General features: G+C 35.7%; 1 protein-coding gene across 2 annotated transcripts in view; it reads right to left on the reverse strand.

Annotated features, from left to right (window-relative positions):
* Positions 1–8,602: 8,602 nt before the first annotated feature.
* Kcnj3 (potassium inwardly rectifying channel subfamily J member 3) overlaps positions 8,603–16,914 on the reverse strand; it is a 128,231-nt gene continuing 119,919 nt past the window's right edge. For both annotated transcript variants that reach the window (XM_075985186.1, XM_075985185.1), the window contains one exon: positions 8,603–11,784. In XM_075985186.1, coding sequence (XP_075841301.1) covers positions 11,779–11,784 — 6 coding nt within the window. In that variant the 3' untranslated portion in view covers positions 8,603–11,778. The remainder of the gene's footprint in view (positions 11,785–16,914) is intronic.

Consider the following 16,914-nt stretch of genomic DNA (forward strand, 5'->3'; position numbering starts at 1 on the left):
CATACTAATTATTCGTTTATTTTCAACAAACTAAACACATCATTATAGGTATCTAAAAGAACAAATGATGTCTCTTTCCTAACAAAAGTAGTACTAGGTTACTCTTTTAAAGTTCCTGAGAATTCTTAAAAAATATGTCTATACCAAAATACAGCATTATTATAAAACAATTATCTAGTTACTTTATGTGTTGAGTATTCATGAATTATATCAGTATATAAAGTAAGTTCTTGTTAACTTGACAATATTTTTTCGAAAAAAATTTCAGATTATTTTTCTGTAAATCAAGGTGTTGTTTTGCTTTTGAGTGTTGCTAATCCAGCTAAAATTGATCATTCTGTAGACTTAGGTGTGTCCAGAAAGACATTTCTTTGAAGGCAGAATCTTTGAGGAGTTCTGAGAAATTAATTAATAAGCCTATGATATTAAGCATGCAGGATCTACAAATATTGTCTAAATATATTTTCTGGTTATTATGATAAAATAACTTGACAAAATTTGTTCAACTATCAAAGCCTTCATTTAGCTCACCCTCCCTGGTTCTAGTCCATCATACCAAGGAAGTCACAGGGGCAGGATATGAAGAAGTGGCACGCTGCATCCATAGAAAAGAAGCAGAGAGCATCCTATGAATTCATGCTAGTTAGTACTCAATTCCATATTCATACCTCAGGTCTTGTCCACAAGTAAGATGAGCCTTCCCAAACCAATTAATACAGTCAAGATAATTCCTCAAAGTCATGCCCCAAAGCCTGTCTCCTAAGTGGTTCTAGATTTTCTAAAATTAACAATTAGCACCAATGACACACATATTTATGCAATACTTTATTGGGTATAAATTAAACGGGACATATTTCAGGTGACTGAATGGGAAGCCTTCAGTCAATCTACTTACCAGAAGGCGAGACTTGTGCGATCAATCACTATTCAGGATTTAGTGCTGAAACTGTTCACTATATGAACACTAATGCACAACGGTGGTATCTTGCTATCTTTTATCAATAAGTCACTTATTTATAGTCAAATAATTGGGACAAAAGACTTTGGTTCATTTCTAATACCTAATGACTTGACTGGTATTTTAGTTCATTAGAGCCTTGCCCAGCATGCAAAAAGTTTTCTGTGTTTGATGTCTAATAGCACCCCCCCACACACACACATGCATGCACACACAGATACAAATTAAAAGTTAATTCTAACAGCACGAAGTCAGGGGATGGTCTGGCAAGATGGTATATCATGTAAGAGTCTGGTAAACCAAGTTAAACCCAGCTTCCTAATGGGAGTAGAGAACTAATTCGGGCAACGTAACTTCAGACATCCACATATATGCCTTGATATATGTATGTGTATATAGGTTGCTGTGCCTTTCCAATATAAATAAATAATTAACTAAGCTGGGTTGGAGATATATCTCAGCCATTAAAGGCTAGGCTCACAACCAAAAAGTAAGTAAGCATATCAACCAATCAGTCAATCAAAACAATTTTTAAGGACATAGTTCAGTTAGCAAGTACTTATCATGGAAGTATGAAGATTAGGTCTCCCATTGCGTATGTAAAATTCCTTTGCTGGAGATATAGAGATGGCTCACTCAGATCCCATACATTTTTATAACTGTTGACAGTCTCCCAACACATGGTCCACAGATATACATGCAGGAAAAAGCTCGTGTGCATAAAATAAAAGTAGGTACACCTTTTTGAATGAATAATAATATGGAATGTGATTAAGCAAGAGTTCCATTACCACCCCTGGCCTACACTCTCAAGTTCACAGTCACCTGCCTGCACATGTGCACTGACATGAATCCACATCCATATTTACATTAAAGAAACAAACAAAACACACAAATTATAGTGATTCTACTAGTCAAGCTGTATTTATCACATTTCAAATAAAGAAATATGTAAATACTGTATCAAGTATAGCTTATGTGTCAATTTTCGTTTCTAAAATTTCATTTTGGAGCAAAGATGAGCAGAATTTATTGATCTGAAACACACATCCAAGACAGAATCTCCTCTTGGTTCACAAAATTCCAGTATTGTAAATTCTATTTTTAATCTTTGCTTTTGTAAAGTCCACTTTTTACTGTCTTTCTTTTAAGCTCTGCATTTGATTAATGTAGTAAGTGGAAAAAGCAGCTTTCAAGTTACATTTTCCTTAGGGAAAAGTTCTAGCACATAACTTGATTACATAGAATGAGAAGAAGACCCTTATGTGAAAGCCGTACGTGATATAAAAGGAACTAAAATTATTGTTGAATCCTCAGGGAATTAATGCCTTTCTCTTTTTCAAATAAGGATACCCACATAAAAAATATTCCCTTTTTGGTTTTACTTGATAATTGAGAAAATATTAGTTTCAGTGGCCACTAACACCACCAACATTAAACTTTGCACTTAGTTTTATTTTTTTCTCTCTGAAATATGTGATCTATAAACAAAGTTTAGTGAAAAATAATTGCAATGGAATGAAGAACCACAGTTTATTGATTCCTCTTCTTTAATTGAAAACAAATTATTCTCTCATACAAGACTTTTCAACCACAGTTTCCTCTACCTCTATTCCTCCCAGGATCCCCCACATCTCTTCCCTAGATCCACCCCTGTTCTGTTTCTTATTTAAAAAAGAGTAAGTCTTCCTTCAAAGAGACAACAGCAAAACTGGACAAAAGAAGATAGGACAAGACGAGGCAAAAGCCCTTATATCAAAGCTGGACAATGCAATACCATAGGAGGAAAAGAGTCCCAAAAGTACGCAAAAGAGTCAGAAACACACTTGATTCCACTGTTAGAGTGGAATTTCTGTGCTACTGGTCTTATATTTAGGAAGTGGTCTCCTGTGGCCATGCATTCAAGGCTACTTTCCACTTTCTCTTCAATGAGGTCCAGTGTATCTGAATTTATGTTGAGGTTTTTGATCCATTTGGACATAAGTTTTGTGCATGGGGATAGATATACATCTATTTGCATTCTTCTACATATTGACATCCAGGTATGACAGTAGTATTTGTCGAATATGCTTTCTTTTTTCTTTGTCAAAAACTAGGTGTTCATATGTGTGTGGATTAATATCAGTGTCTTCGATTAAATTCCACTGGTCCAATGTCTATTTTTATGCCAATACCATACTGTTTTCATTGCTGTAGCTCTATAATAGAGCTTGATGTCAGAGATGGTGATGCCTCCAGGAGTCGACTTTATTGTAATAGATTGTTTTGGCTATTCTGGGTTTTTTGTATTTTCATATGAAGTTGAGTATTGTTCTTTCAAGACCTGTAAAGAAATATGCTGGGATTTTGATTGGTATTGCATTGAATCTGTAGATTTCTTTTGGTAGAATTGCCTTTTTTACTTTTTTACTAGGTTGACCCTATCTATTCAAGAGCACGAGAGACCTTTCCATTTCCTAATATATTTTTTTGATTTCTTTCTTTAAAGATTTAAAGTTCTTGTCATACAGGTAAATTTGGATTGCATAGAGTGCTCTAAGTCAACCTGTATGGTGATTTAATTTCTCACGTATTTACTGAAACTGCCTCTATATCTTACCTTTTCCCTTCTCTTTTTTCTCCAAAAATTAATTGTACAATTAAGGAATCTTTTAAAAATGCTATTGATTGATGGCATATTTTAATTGTTTAAAATACTGTTTTGCTGTTGTAGCAGTGACTTTCTTTTGGACGAACAGTCTGTTGCACATCTATGGAGCTATATAACCCAGATAAGGTTCAGTTTAACTGTGATATCAAATGATATCTTCAGCCAGGAATTGAACAGTAAAAATTTATGTGGTTGAACTACCTTCAAGGATAGCTTCCTTACTCCACAATGTGCAGCAAAGAGATTTTGACTTTCCAGATTTCTTTCCCCATCCTTATCCCTGTTTATAACTAAGGTTCCTTGTTATGAATTCATTTATGAAAAGAATTGCATGCTGAGAATACTATAGGTCTTTTGTTACAGGGGTTGGCTGATTGAGACTCCATATCCCCCATTGCTTGGAGCCTTGACCAGGGTTGCCCTCAGAGATTCCTGGGAGTTTTCATTGCTCTAGTTTTCTAGCTCATCCAAGACATGCCCCCAGCGATTCCAGGTGAAGTGGGATACTGATGTGGGAGTTCCCTCTGTGTGTTGAATGTATTGGGTAATAAATAAATAAACTGCCTTGGCCTGAATGGGCAGAACTTAGGTAGGTGGAGAAGAAAGAACTGAATTCTGGGAGGAAGAAAGCTGAGTCAGAGATACGCTATAGATCCTCCAGAGACTGACGCTGGGAATTTTACCTGGTAAGCCACTGCCACATGGTGATATACAGATTAATAGAAATGGGTTAAATTAAGATGTAAGAATTAGCAAATAAGAAACTAGAGCTAATGGGCCAAGCAGTGATTTAATTAATACAATTTCTATGTGGTTGGTTCAGAGCTAAACTAGCCAGGCAGCTGGGATGAACAAGCTGCCTGGCTCTCCTTGCAACAGGGTACCCCAAAGACTTAGTATAGAACCAAACACAAATGGCAAAAAGTCATGAACTCCGTGGGAGACAGTTGTGAAGGGACCCCTGGCAGTAGGACCAGGATTTATCCCTGGTTTATGTGCTAGCTTGTTGAATCCCATTTCTTATGGTGAGATGCCATGCTCAGCCCTAAGCAGGGTGGAGGGGCTTGGCCCTGCCCCATCTTAAGGAGCCAGACTTTGTTGACTCCCCATGGGAACTCTGAGCATTGGAAGGAGTGGATGGAAGATGGCCTGAGAGAGAGGCGAGAGGGGGAGGAAGAACTGTGATTAGGATGTAAAATGAAATTAAAACATAACATTTTAAAAAGTCAATAGAATGATTCCTAATGATATTCTGCTATTCTCACGGAGTACAGATTGGTGCCTAGGCCAGCTGTCATCAGAAAGGCTTCACCCAGCAACTGATGGAAACAGATATAGAGACCCACAGCCAAATATTGGTGTAGCTCAGGGAATACAGTTGAAAAGGGAGGAATGATTTTATGAGCTAGAGAGGTCAAGGACACCACTAGAAAACCCACAGAACTAACTAACCTGCGCTCATAGGGGCTCACAGAGACTGAATCAACAGCCAGGTAGCCCACATGGAACTGACCTAGGTCCTCGGCATATATGTTACAGTTATGTAATGTGGTATTTTGTGAGACTCGTAACAGTGAGAACAGGGCATATCTCTGACATTTATGGCTGTGTTTGGGGCCCATTCCTCCTACTGGATTGCCTCATCCAACCTTAATATAAGAGGAACCTAGTCTCACTGCTAATTGACATACCTTGCCTGACTGATATCCATAGGAGGCCTACTGTTTCTAAAAAGAAGCAGTAGAGGAGGAATTGATGGGGGAGGGGTAGAGAAGTGGTGGGGGTTATGATTTATGAAGTGGGTAGAGGAAATGATGGTTGGGATATGAAAACAAAAAAAATAAACTACAGAATAAATAAATAAAAAAAGAAAATGAAACTATTTGAGCCAAAATACCTACAGTCCATATTCATGAATGCTACCCCTTTGAAACCATAAACCCAACTCAAACAAAAAAAAAGTCCATTTATGAATTGTCTTGGTCACAGTTTCTTATAACAACAATGGAAAAGCAACTAAGACAGAAGATGGTACTGGCAAGCTCTGTATTGCTATGATGGGTCTGACTCTGACCATACATTCTGATGGAAGAGTATGGAGGAGTTTAGAATGTTGTAGTGGGAAAGCAATTGAGCACTGTAAACAGGGTTTAATGGATCATTCTTGTAGTAGTTTGGAAGGTAATAAGGCTGAGAGCAGAATGGACTGTGGAGACCCCACTCAAAGAGTTACAGAAGGAAGCAATATTAGCAAATAGACTAGAAACTTCCTTATAAAGCTATGGCAACAGAATATGCCTATTTTTGCTAGTGTCCTAAGAATCTTCCTGAAGCTAAATTGAAAAGTGTGGAACTCATTAATATGATGAAAGAGATTAAAATGCAGTCTAATATTGATTCTTCAATATGGCCATTAGTAATTATTTTTGACATGTCTACAATAAAAAAGTAACTTGTGGGACAAAAAATTACACAAAATGTACATTTTGAGGAGAAAATTGGTATCAGAAAATTTAATGTTAGAGCCAAGGCTGTGATAAAAAGGAGAGATCAAAGTAAATCCTGGTCTTCAAGGAAAGAAAGGGAGGACTGCTCTCAGGGAAACACCCACCAAGCTAGACTTCTAACTCGTAAAAAGGAAAGGCCTGAGGAATTACCTCCTCCTGAAAAGTAGCAACAAATCAAAATGGATATGAACATGCTTCAAGGTTGCCAAGGTTCACCTGAAGTTGGCAGTCACCAAGGTTGTTATGGCTTTAGAGTCATAAATGGTACATGAATAAAGGACTTCTTAAATCTCCCACGTGGGTATCAGGCGAGTCCCTGAAAAGAGACCCTGAGAAGCCTTTACATAAAGCTATGACAGGTACTAGAGATGCCAAAGCCATGAACATCTCCAAACATAGCTGTGTACAAGAGATAGAACCATCCTTGGAGAAAGAAGAATGTTGCTGGTAAAAAACTAAGAAAGGCAGACCATCAAAGCCCTTTCATATCAGACATGGAACTAGAGGATTTGGAGTTTGCTCTGTTGCTTGCTTAGATCCAGTGTTTTATTATGTCCCATACCTTCTTTTTGGAATGCTGTGTTCTGTGTCATTTTATATTGAGATCTAGCAATTTGTTTTTTTTTTTTGTTGTTGTTGTTGTTTTATTTTTACAAGGGGTTAAAATGAGAGATTGTCTTGAGTCTCAGAAGAGAGCTTATACTTTAAACTTTAGACTTTTAAATCTTGTTGAAGTTATAAAGGACTATGGTGATCTTTGAAGTTGGATAAAATACACTTTGATTTATGATATTCCCACAAACTTATAGGAACCAGGGAGTGGAAGATGGTGGTTTGAATGAGAATTGGCCCCATAAAAAAATTTGTTTGAATATTTGGTCTCCAGATGGTGGTACTGTCATAAGCCTAAATCAAATACTTCATTTTATACTTTAGTTTCTTAGGTCTTGGTGTCATATAACAGCATCAGAATAAAATTCATAAAGATCTGGTATTTGTGTTATAGGTAGTCATAAGACCCAGATAGAGGTCTTGAAAACCAATAGTAGGTCTTCTGCATGGTCATTAGACTCTCCTAACTACTGAGAAATCTCTCTTGCCCTGTAACTTAGCTTTCTAATTTTTAATTTTTTTAATAAAATCAATTCTGTAATGATCCTAGGAGCTGGGAACAGTACACAGCAAAAGCCACATATGGCCATAGCCTGGTGACACATTTATATCTATGAAACATTTTATGAGCCAAGTGAAACTGTTTTAAAATATTTTTTATTTGGACAAAAGTGTAATTTTCTGCTTTACTTACCACCATTTTCAAAACACTTATTATGGGACAAAGTGTTCTCCGAGGCATCAGGTCTTAAGAAATCAGCATTCTGAAGTAGAGGCTTCATGTTGCTGAAACAGCTCATCAATAAAGAAGCCAATAAAAGTCAATTTTAAGCAAGTTCATATAGTGGATCAAATCACTGTCTTTAGGAAATAAGAGGCATAAGCTATGTGAATGGGTGTGGCTCAGAGACTCTAGGAAAGTGAAGAAATGATGCTGAACCTTGGAAAATGATGCTCAATGGTGCTCCAATTTTTGTTTTTTTTATGGTTTTGTATTAATGTATTTTTAATTAGACTCTCTGAACTGAATACATGAGTTTATATGTTTATAACACAGATAGTCCTGAAATATTTATGGATTGGATGTTAGAAAATATAATAAGCTGCTTACTAATTTAATATGAAAAATGTTATTTATGGATAAATTGTAGAATAGAAAGCCCAGACGTACTGTTCAGTCTAACTGAACTTTCTTCATAATAAAAATAACAATAATACTCCTGATACAATTAGTATAAGAAAACTGTGACATAATTAAACCTCAAGAAAAAAAATATGCAGTAGATAAATCCATCCCTTCCAGACAAAAGAGGTTTTCAGTACTGGGGTAACAAAACTCTTCTGGATAAAATGTAAAATCATATATGTATGGTTGTTTACATATATGTATATTTTAATACCATAATATTTAAACATAATTGATGATGAAATATCCTCCAGCTCATTTTACATATATTACAAAGTATATTTATACATTGCTGCAATGAATAAATACTTAAACTGAAGATAAACATTTTCAAAATACTTGCTTTGTTAACATTTTGATAAATAAAATATCTTTTATACCACACGTGCTATGCTGTAAAATACTAGGAACTCATTGGTGTCCAATTGTTTGATGTTTCTTTCCCAGCAACCAGTAAGTTGGTTACATAAGTTAACTTCTAGTTCCTTTGACTTTAGCTCTTAGAACTTCTTTAAATGGAAATAGGTTTACTTTGTATGTTATGCTCTCAATTAAATGCTTAAGTTTTGAGCCTAAGAGACATATCATGTGCAGACCTGACTTCTTTTCTAAGAATTCCTTGAGGCTAAAAGAGGGGATACTGGAAATGCGTTTTCAAATAGTCTGTGAAAGAAAGGAAAATCAAGAAAAGGAGAAGTAAAGCAATTCTTTATTTTTTCCAAATATATTAGACTCGATAATTTTGTTAGCATCAACAAAACTTTACCATATATCATCCAAACCAGGACATAATAGGAATCAAAGAGAGGGATACTAATAATTACACAAGTACAACAAGTATAAACTGCAATTTTTCCTGGGCAGACTGGATCCTGTAATCAACCTAGAAATTGGGATTAAACTGCAAGTACATGCAGAAATCATACTGTTCCCACACGTATGCGGAAAAGGTAAAAGTGTACTATTCTCTTGAATTAGTTTATTATGGCCACACTGGCTCTTTCTTGTCATTAAGTCCCAATGCTAATGTTACCTCCCTCTGTGTCACCTTCTGAGCTCTCATCAACCCACAGCTGTTTCTGCCCTATTTTTATCTTCATAATTGAAATGTTGACTACTGGATACTGTCTCTCTCTTTCTCCTCCACACTTTCTTCCTAATACAGTGTACATTTCTAAATCCCCAGGAACTAAACTATAAAAAAGAAAAAAAAATACAATGCCTAGGACAAAGAAGGCATGCAACAATTTTTGTTAAATGAATAAATCCAGAGAGTTTGTTTTTGGTTCTTCTTTACAATACCAAAAACAAATTAAAATGACTCTCCAAAGAATATTATGGCTCTGTATAGTTTTAAGGTGTTGGACTAAATGATCTATGCAGCTTCCTCCACTGCTAAATATTCCATACCCACTGGTCCCCCTTTTTTTTCTTGCTAATATTTTATCATCTTCATCTGGCAAATAAGAACATTTAGTGATCAAGGGGTAGGGCAACTGCCTATTCACAGTGGATGGATGCTATATTTGATCATTTTTCCAGTAATCATTCCCTGGTATGTGTTTGCACCTACAGAATTTGGTTGATACAGAGGTAGCCAGAAGATATCGTGGATGATATACTGTTGATGTAATAATTTGCCTCTAATACAATGATCGCAAGATCACTAAACCATAAATACTGTGTGCTCAAACCATCCATCTGTGATTTACATATTAATGAGAAGTGAGCTAATTCTGAGCCAATTTCACTTGCAAACTCCAAAGAAATTATATAGGAAAACCTATGCGAATATACCAAGAAGTCATTCAGCATTTTTTTTTAAAAACTCCTCACCCTAAAACCTGTGTTGAAAATGTACTACTGATCAAGTTTGATTCCAGCCAGATGTTGGGGGTTGAAATAGAGTACTACTAAACTTATTTTGGTGGCCAGGGATCCAAGGCATCAAAAAAAATTGTTCAACACCAAAACAAAACCAGAAAATCCTGAGTATACTAACATTTTTAATTCTTGTGATTTTAATCTCTCTCAGGTCTGTGCTAAATTATGACTGACAGGTCTGGGATATATTCCCCCAGATAAGGAACAAATCCATCCTTTCATGACAAATGGCATAAAAAATAGAAGAGCATAAAAGTCTCTATTAGACATAGACCTTTTAGCATGAGTGCTTCGTCTGCTTCATTGTACTGTCATATCTACTGAAAGATCAAGGCTTTTTTTTATGGATGACAAAAGTTCCAGAAAAAGCAGAAAACGTTTGCAATCAGCTCATTTGAAAGAGGAATCATTACCCTGTAAATATCACATAAATTCTAACACATTCAAATATAACCTGGCTAATGATTATTTCAATGATTCAGCATTTGTTCAGAGCTCATATTTTTATTAGATTGTGTACAAATCCAACTTAGAGATATTAGTTAGTCTAGGAAAAGACTAATTGATGAATTGATAAACTTATTCACCTGACCCCAGTTCTAGTGACTTCTAAGAAAATCATAAGAAAAGTTCAATGGTATGTACCAGGTACCGGCACACTCTAAAATTTACAAATTAAATACATAATCATGATGTCTCTGTCAGCGGTGCCATGAACACCACAAGCTTCTGAAAATCTTTCATGATAAAGTACAATTGAAAGATTCCATGACCTTAACAGCAGAAAACATTAAATCAGATTTTAAAGAACAAATAATTTAAGGCTAAAATATTTGGTATTCATAATCAATGCCAGCAGCCTTCCTATTCTAATAAAGTAAACATGCACAAGAAATACAAATTTGAACAAAACATCACAATTTTTATTAGATATATATGTTTGTATGGGTATGTTATCTGTTTGTGTGTGTGTGTTCATATGTGTGTATGTATACATGTATATAATTTTAGTGCCCTGAAAGCTAACCACTCATGTTTGGCTTAGTACATATATTAGAAATTATGGGGAGAATATCTCCACTTCAAATATATATTTATATATATTTTCAGAATATTCAATATAAATATGCCATATATAAATCATGCCATAAAACTAAATGCAAAATTTGCACATTATTGCATGCTTGATGTGATAATACATGCCCACTATTAACTTCCTTATGATGACCTCCCTTCGTAATTCATGTTCTGCAAAGTAACAACACTGGAATGAAGAGTTCTCAAATATACTTGCTAGACTGGGATAGACCTCTCAGATTTCCTAGGGAGGATTATTTTGTAAGCCAAATATTGGACTAATACTAAATCAAAACATTAAATAATTCCTAAAGAGGTGTTTGCTATGTGAAACGGTCAGAGTTCATTTTTCTTAGCTTGGCTGGAAGATTCCCTTCCATTCTGGCAGGTCCTCCAGCCATCTTTTGAAGCTTTGGTGGCAAATCTGCCACAGACTGACTCATGGGATCAGATAACATCTTGGTGGTTTTAGATACCAGTTTTTCTTCAGAGTTGCCAGGAACTGAACTTATTCGTTGGAGTTTCATGGGCAAATCACCCAAACTATAGGCTTTTTCTGAAGTTGTAGAACTCATCCTCAGGAGTTTTTTGGGAAAGTCTTCTCTCCCAGTAATTTTCTGCAGCTTTGTTGGAAGTTTTGTGCTAATGTCATCTAGTCCGTCTAAGCACTCCACGGAATTATGTCTTTCTTTGCTATTGGTTATGGCTGGTGCTATTAAAGGGGAGGACATGAGAAGCATTTCCTCCTGCTCTTTCACACTGTACGGAGGGGTGGGGACTTCAAATGTTGCATGAAACTGGGAGTAATCAACTTTAAAGAACCCTTCTTCTAAAGAAATTACAGGAAAAAAACGATGACCCCAAAGAACTTCATCCTCAGTGTATGATGTCCGAGCTTGACAAGTCATCCCTGCAAGCAGAAAGAAATCTTTTAATGGATTATGCAAAGAGGCAGAAGAAAAAGCGAGAATCCGTCTGTTCAGAGATTCATATAAGTAGACCCCACGGTATAAAACTTTAGAAATTTTACTCTATGTTAAAGCTGTACTGCATATACTCCCACAGGAATACAAAAGGTGCTGGAAATGCTCAGATTACATGATTCATGGTTCATTATCCTCAAACCAAGTTTAAAACCATAGAATAATATTAGAATGCTTAGGACAAAACTGAAGGGGAAATGGTATAACCAGATCCATCATTTAATAAGCAATGTGATATGTCAAATATATCTTACTTTGAATGCAAACTACCAGAATGTTAAAAAGAAAGAAGTTAGAAACTCTAAATCATTTTCTGTAGTGTAAAGTTGAACACACAGAGAATTTCATGCTGATAGCAAGAAATAAAAGTAACATAAAAACAACAAATCATGCAGTTAATACGTGTAGTTGGCTCTTATAAATAAGAGTTTTATTTTCCTCATCAGTAAGTGACAACAAGCAAGAAGAGGTAGGAACACCAAAAATATCTCCCCCAAAATACTGATTAAATTAACAAATCCAGAAATTTCTATACTGGTTAATGGCAAATCATTGTGGTAGTTCTACCTTTTTTGATCTACAAATTCTGGATAAATTTGGTTAATATTGTAGAAATGTTGATGGTAAAATAGCTTCTTTGGACCTCATAATATATCTCTTTCCATTTCTATTCTAAAAAATTCTGGAAGTCATTCTGGATATAAGATTTAAAATCATGCCACATATATTATGTTGCTTGAATATAATGTATCGCAAGGTACTTTGACATAACCAATTTTGTTTTCTTCAATATAATTTATTTACATTAAGTTATTATCTAATCAATCAACCTCTGAATATTTATTTGCCTTTGGAAAAATGAAGTCAAAAGTTAAAATCACACATCAGATCCCAGCTTTATACAAATCACAGTATGATTTTCTGTGAATAGTAAAATGATTGCTTCCCTGCACTTTCATTATCAAACTTCTCCAGTTGGCTATTACAATATAAAAGCATAGAACTAGTAATTCTCTCTTCGGGATTAAGTGGTATCTAATGAACGATGCCCATCTTCCTTCTTTCAATTATTCACATCACACAGGTGATTTTTGTTGTTTTAAAACACAGCATAGGATGAATAAAGGAGTTCTGTGCCCTTCTGCTGCCTGAAAATTAATCCACACAGTACTTACAGAGAATTAGGATTAAAGTCTGTCATTTCAATTGTTACACTGAAGAAAAGTTAAACCCTTCACTGAATCCCTCCGTACTCCCGCCAAATGAACATTATCAGTCATATATCACAAGGTGCTTCGTAGTCATCATTACATCATCATAAGCCATCTTTAAGAAGGAATTGAAACCTTCTCATGCAGAAAATAAATGTCCATGTCATGATAGGCACTGTGCTAGGTGCCCTGGTTCTGCTTCCTTATCCTCTGTACAGTCCTGTTAAGCAGATGTGCTCTGTCAAATAGAAAGATAAGTAACCCTTGGCTCAGAGGCATTTTGAGCTACAGGGAACCTGATTTAATAAGCTGCAGAGAAGAAAAATGTCAGCATAGTTTTACTATCTCTCCTCATCCGTTCATCCTCTCATCCATTCATCCTCTCTCTCTCTCTTTCTCTCTCTCTCTCTCTCTCTCTCTCTCTCTCTCTCTCTTTCACTTCTTCTTCTCTACTTTTAATAATTCAATTAAGTGTCTATACCCAGCCATCACACTAACACTGAAATGATACATGCATGCCTATAGTGACAAAACAGCCCCTTATATATTCATATAAGAAAGCAATCCAATCAGTTCAAAAAGTTACTTCTGGATTTTACACACACTAGCACATCATTTTGTAATCTAAACATATTTATGATCCACTACTCAATACTTTTTATGAAAATGCTGGATTGCTCTTTCATCATAAAAGATAAAAAGGACTCTCCTGATTTATTTGAAAAATTTGAAGATAAACTACCTAGAAAAAAATATTCTAATTACTAATAATACAGCTAATGATATTAGCTTGCCCTTTAATTCTCTTCTGAAAGGAAACCACTTTGTATGAAGTTACAAAATCTCTCTTTATGGTTTCAATGGAGCTTTCTCACTCCATTTTTGCCACATTCAGGGTTTAGTACAATTGTGTGACAAGGCACATTCTCAGCTTGCCAGTGTTCTGAATCTGTGACATCTTTGTCGGTTTGTAAACACCATTGTCCATTAAAAGTCTCAAAGTAATTACAGTCACGAGCTTTATGCAATGATTTCCAACAGTGAGAGCAAATACTGAAACAACATCTAATGACCACCATTACTGTAGAATATCTTTATTGTTTGGTTGCTTATTTGTCTTTGTTGAGGGCGTGCTGATAAAATAGTCACCACTGTGGTGGAGTACTCTTGCTAACCCCTTACTCTTACTCCCTACTCCACCTTCCAAGCAACTCATGCTAGGTCATGTCCTTATGTCATTTTTGAACATATCCTGCTCACTGCTTGTGACTTATGCAGGCCTTCTCTCTACCAGTAGAAACAGTAGACAACTAATAAATTAGTGATAGTATGACAGTTTAAATGAGGACTTGAAATATCAAAGCCTTGCCATTTTCACCTCAAAAGCTCCCAGACCTGTTATTATAATGATTAACCTGAATTAGGATGAATACATGACCTTAGTCTAGGGTAAATAAAGGATTGTCTATAGGAAACATCAACGAGGTCATCTGCATTTTACCATTCTAAATTTATAATGCTGCAAGAATTAAACACATACAACAATAACATATACCCTTTTTAATCTGTGAGCCAATGCATGAAATAAATCTTTTTTTTTTTCACAAAATGTTTTTCAGCCAAAGATGCAGAAGTCCCAGCTATTTCCAGCAGCAGCATCTGCTGCTTCGCCAGTTTCCACAGGGATGAGTGCGTGTTGATTTTCACCACATTTGTTCCAGTCTGGAATATGGTTAAAACATGCAAACAGTCATCTCGCCATCTGAGAGGTGCAGTCAAATAGTGCCCTTTGAATGATGGCGTTCACCTGAAAACACTTTTCATTCAGCTCATATCTTCATTCGTGCATGTAAGCATGGCTTAGTTTTAAATAGTTTTAACTGGAAAAAGTAGTGAAAAGATTGAGCATTCTAGAAGAAAGGATGCTATCATGCATACATATTCTTAGAAAACATAATTATATCAAATTTAAAGCTTCTCAATTAGAGTTTGCATTTTTACGGACATCAGTTTAGGATAGATTTTTAAAAGCAGTAGTTTGTTTTATTTAAAAAAATTACTTTATAAATAATACTAATCTAAATTTCCACTTCCTTCCCTACTCCCACGCCCCCCTCCGCTCCCCCCAACATCTTCCCCCCACCCTCCTCCAGTCCTAAGAGAGGGCAAAGTACCTTGTCCTGTGGGAAGTTCTAGTCCCAGTGGAAGAGAGGGTGCCTGAACTGGCCTTGACCCATCGTCACATTGATGAATTTCTTGAATATCACCATAGAACCTTGGTCCAGCGACGGATGGAGACAGAGACAGAGACCCATATCGGAGCACTGGACTGAGCTCTCAAGGTTCAGTTGATGAGCAGAAGGAGGGAGAATATGACTAAGGAAGTCAGGACCATGAGGGGTTAGTTCACCCACTGAAACAATATGCCTGAGCTAATGGGAGCTCACCAACTCCAGCTGGACTAGGAATGAACGAGTATGGGATCAAACTGGATCCTCTGAATGTGGTTGACAATTGGGGCAGACTGAGGGGCCAATGAAAAGCAATAGTTTCTTAATTAGATCCTGGCTCATTGTCTAATGTAAGAAATAGGAGTCATAGGTATTTTTGTTATCCAATGTATAAAACTTTTTCATCATTGTGAGTATTTCAATTTCAAATTAGTAAGATTCTAAGGTGAGACTACATTTTAAAACTGTGATGTGTGTGGATTTGGATGTTCGATATGTGTTCTTATAGCCAATGAAAGAATGGAAAAACAGAAAAAGAAAAACTAATGTCGGTTTTCTTTGTGTCGTTAATAGGAAGTTATGATAGATATATTTATTCACTTACTAAAAGCCTTTTTAATGAAAATCTAGTGTTCACACTGAGTCTCTCAGTTCATGAGACACATGTAGAAACAAAATGTTGAGAAAATCTAAACAGTGGGAATATGAGTAATTTAACTTAATAATAGTGTTTAAGAAAAAAATGACAAAACAAAATAAATTAAAGAGTCAAAAATGAATAAAAACAAACTAACTAACTAAAAACATGGAATTAATTTTATGGGTTAAGTACTCCTGGATATGGGATGTGCCTTAGAGTGTGGTTGCCATGCCTAGTGACACCCCCTTGGAGAAAACTGATTTCCCCTTTGTCACAGGTAGCAATTTCAAATAGTTTCTTGTGTAGTATGACCCCATGGTGTCCATGTTTGATGTTTGTTTGTTTGCTGAACTTCTGAGAGATAAAGAGAGAGAAGGGAATGGCTGGGGATGAGGGGCAGAATGTAAGAACCGGAGTTTAGTGGGTAGGAAAGTGTGGGGATCTGGAAGGAGTTTGAAGAGGGGGAAAATGCAATATTTACTGGATGAGAAAATTTAAATTAAAATGTTTTAAAATATTTTCATTCTTTGTAAGTTGACAAAAATTGATTGCTAATACCCAACAGCTTTGAACATTAATTTTCTGTATTTCCAATCTATCAAACTTTTCACTTCCATTCTGACAGTATTACGAATTTTCAGGTGCACAGATAAAAATGATCGTGATGGAGGAGGAGAAGCAACTGCTCAGTCACTGTACATTTCAGCCTCTATGTCAAGTCATGAGAAAAGTTGTGGTTTGTAGTTCATAAAGTTCCAAGTAGCATACAGGGCTTTAGGAAACTTTTTTTTTTTTTTTTTTTTTTTTTTTAGGAAACTTTTATAGTCAGTTAGTTGTACAAATTGCAACCTCTCCTTTTTAGCTTCTTAAACCTGTTTCCTTTTTTTACTATGGTGCCAATCCTCCAGACACCTTGAGATACTAGAGACACTATTGCTTCTTTCCTGGATTCCTTAAGTAAAACTAAGTCATAGT

Source organism: Microtus pennsylvanicus, chromosome 9, assembly GCF_037038515.1.
Source record: "Microtus pennsylvanicus isolate mMicPen1 chromosome 9, mMicPen1.hap1, whole genome shotgun sequence".
Taxonomy (NCBI): domain Eukaryota; kingdom Metazoa; phylum Chordata; class Mammalia; order Rodentia; family Cricetidae; genus Microtus; species Microtus pennsylvanicus.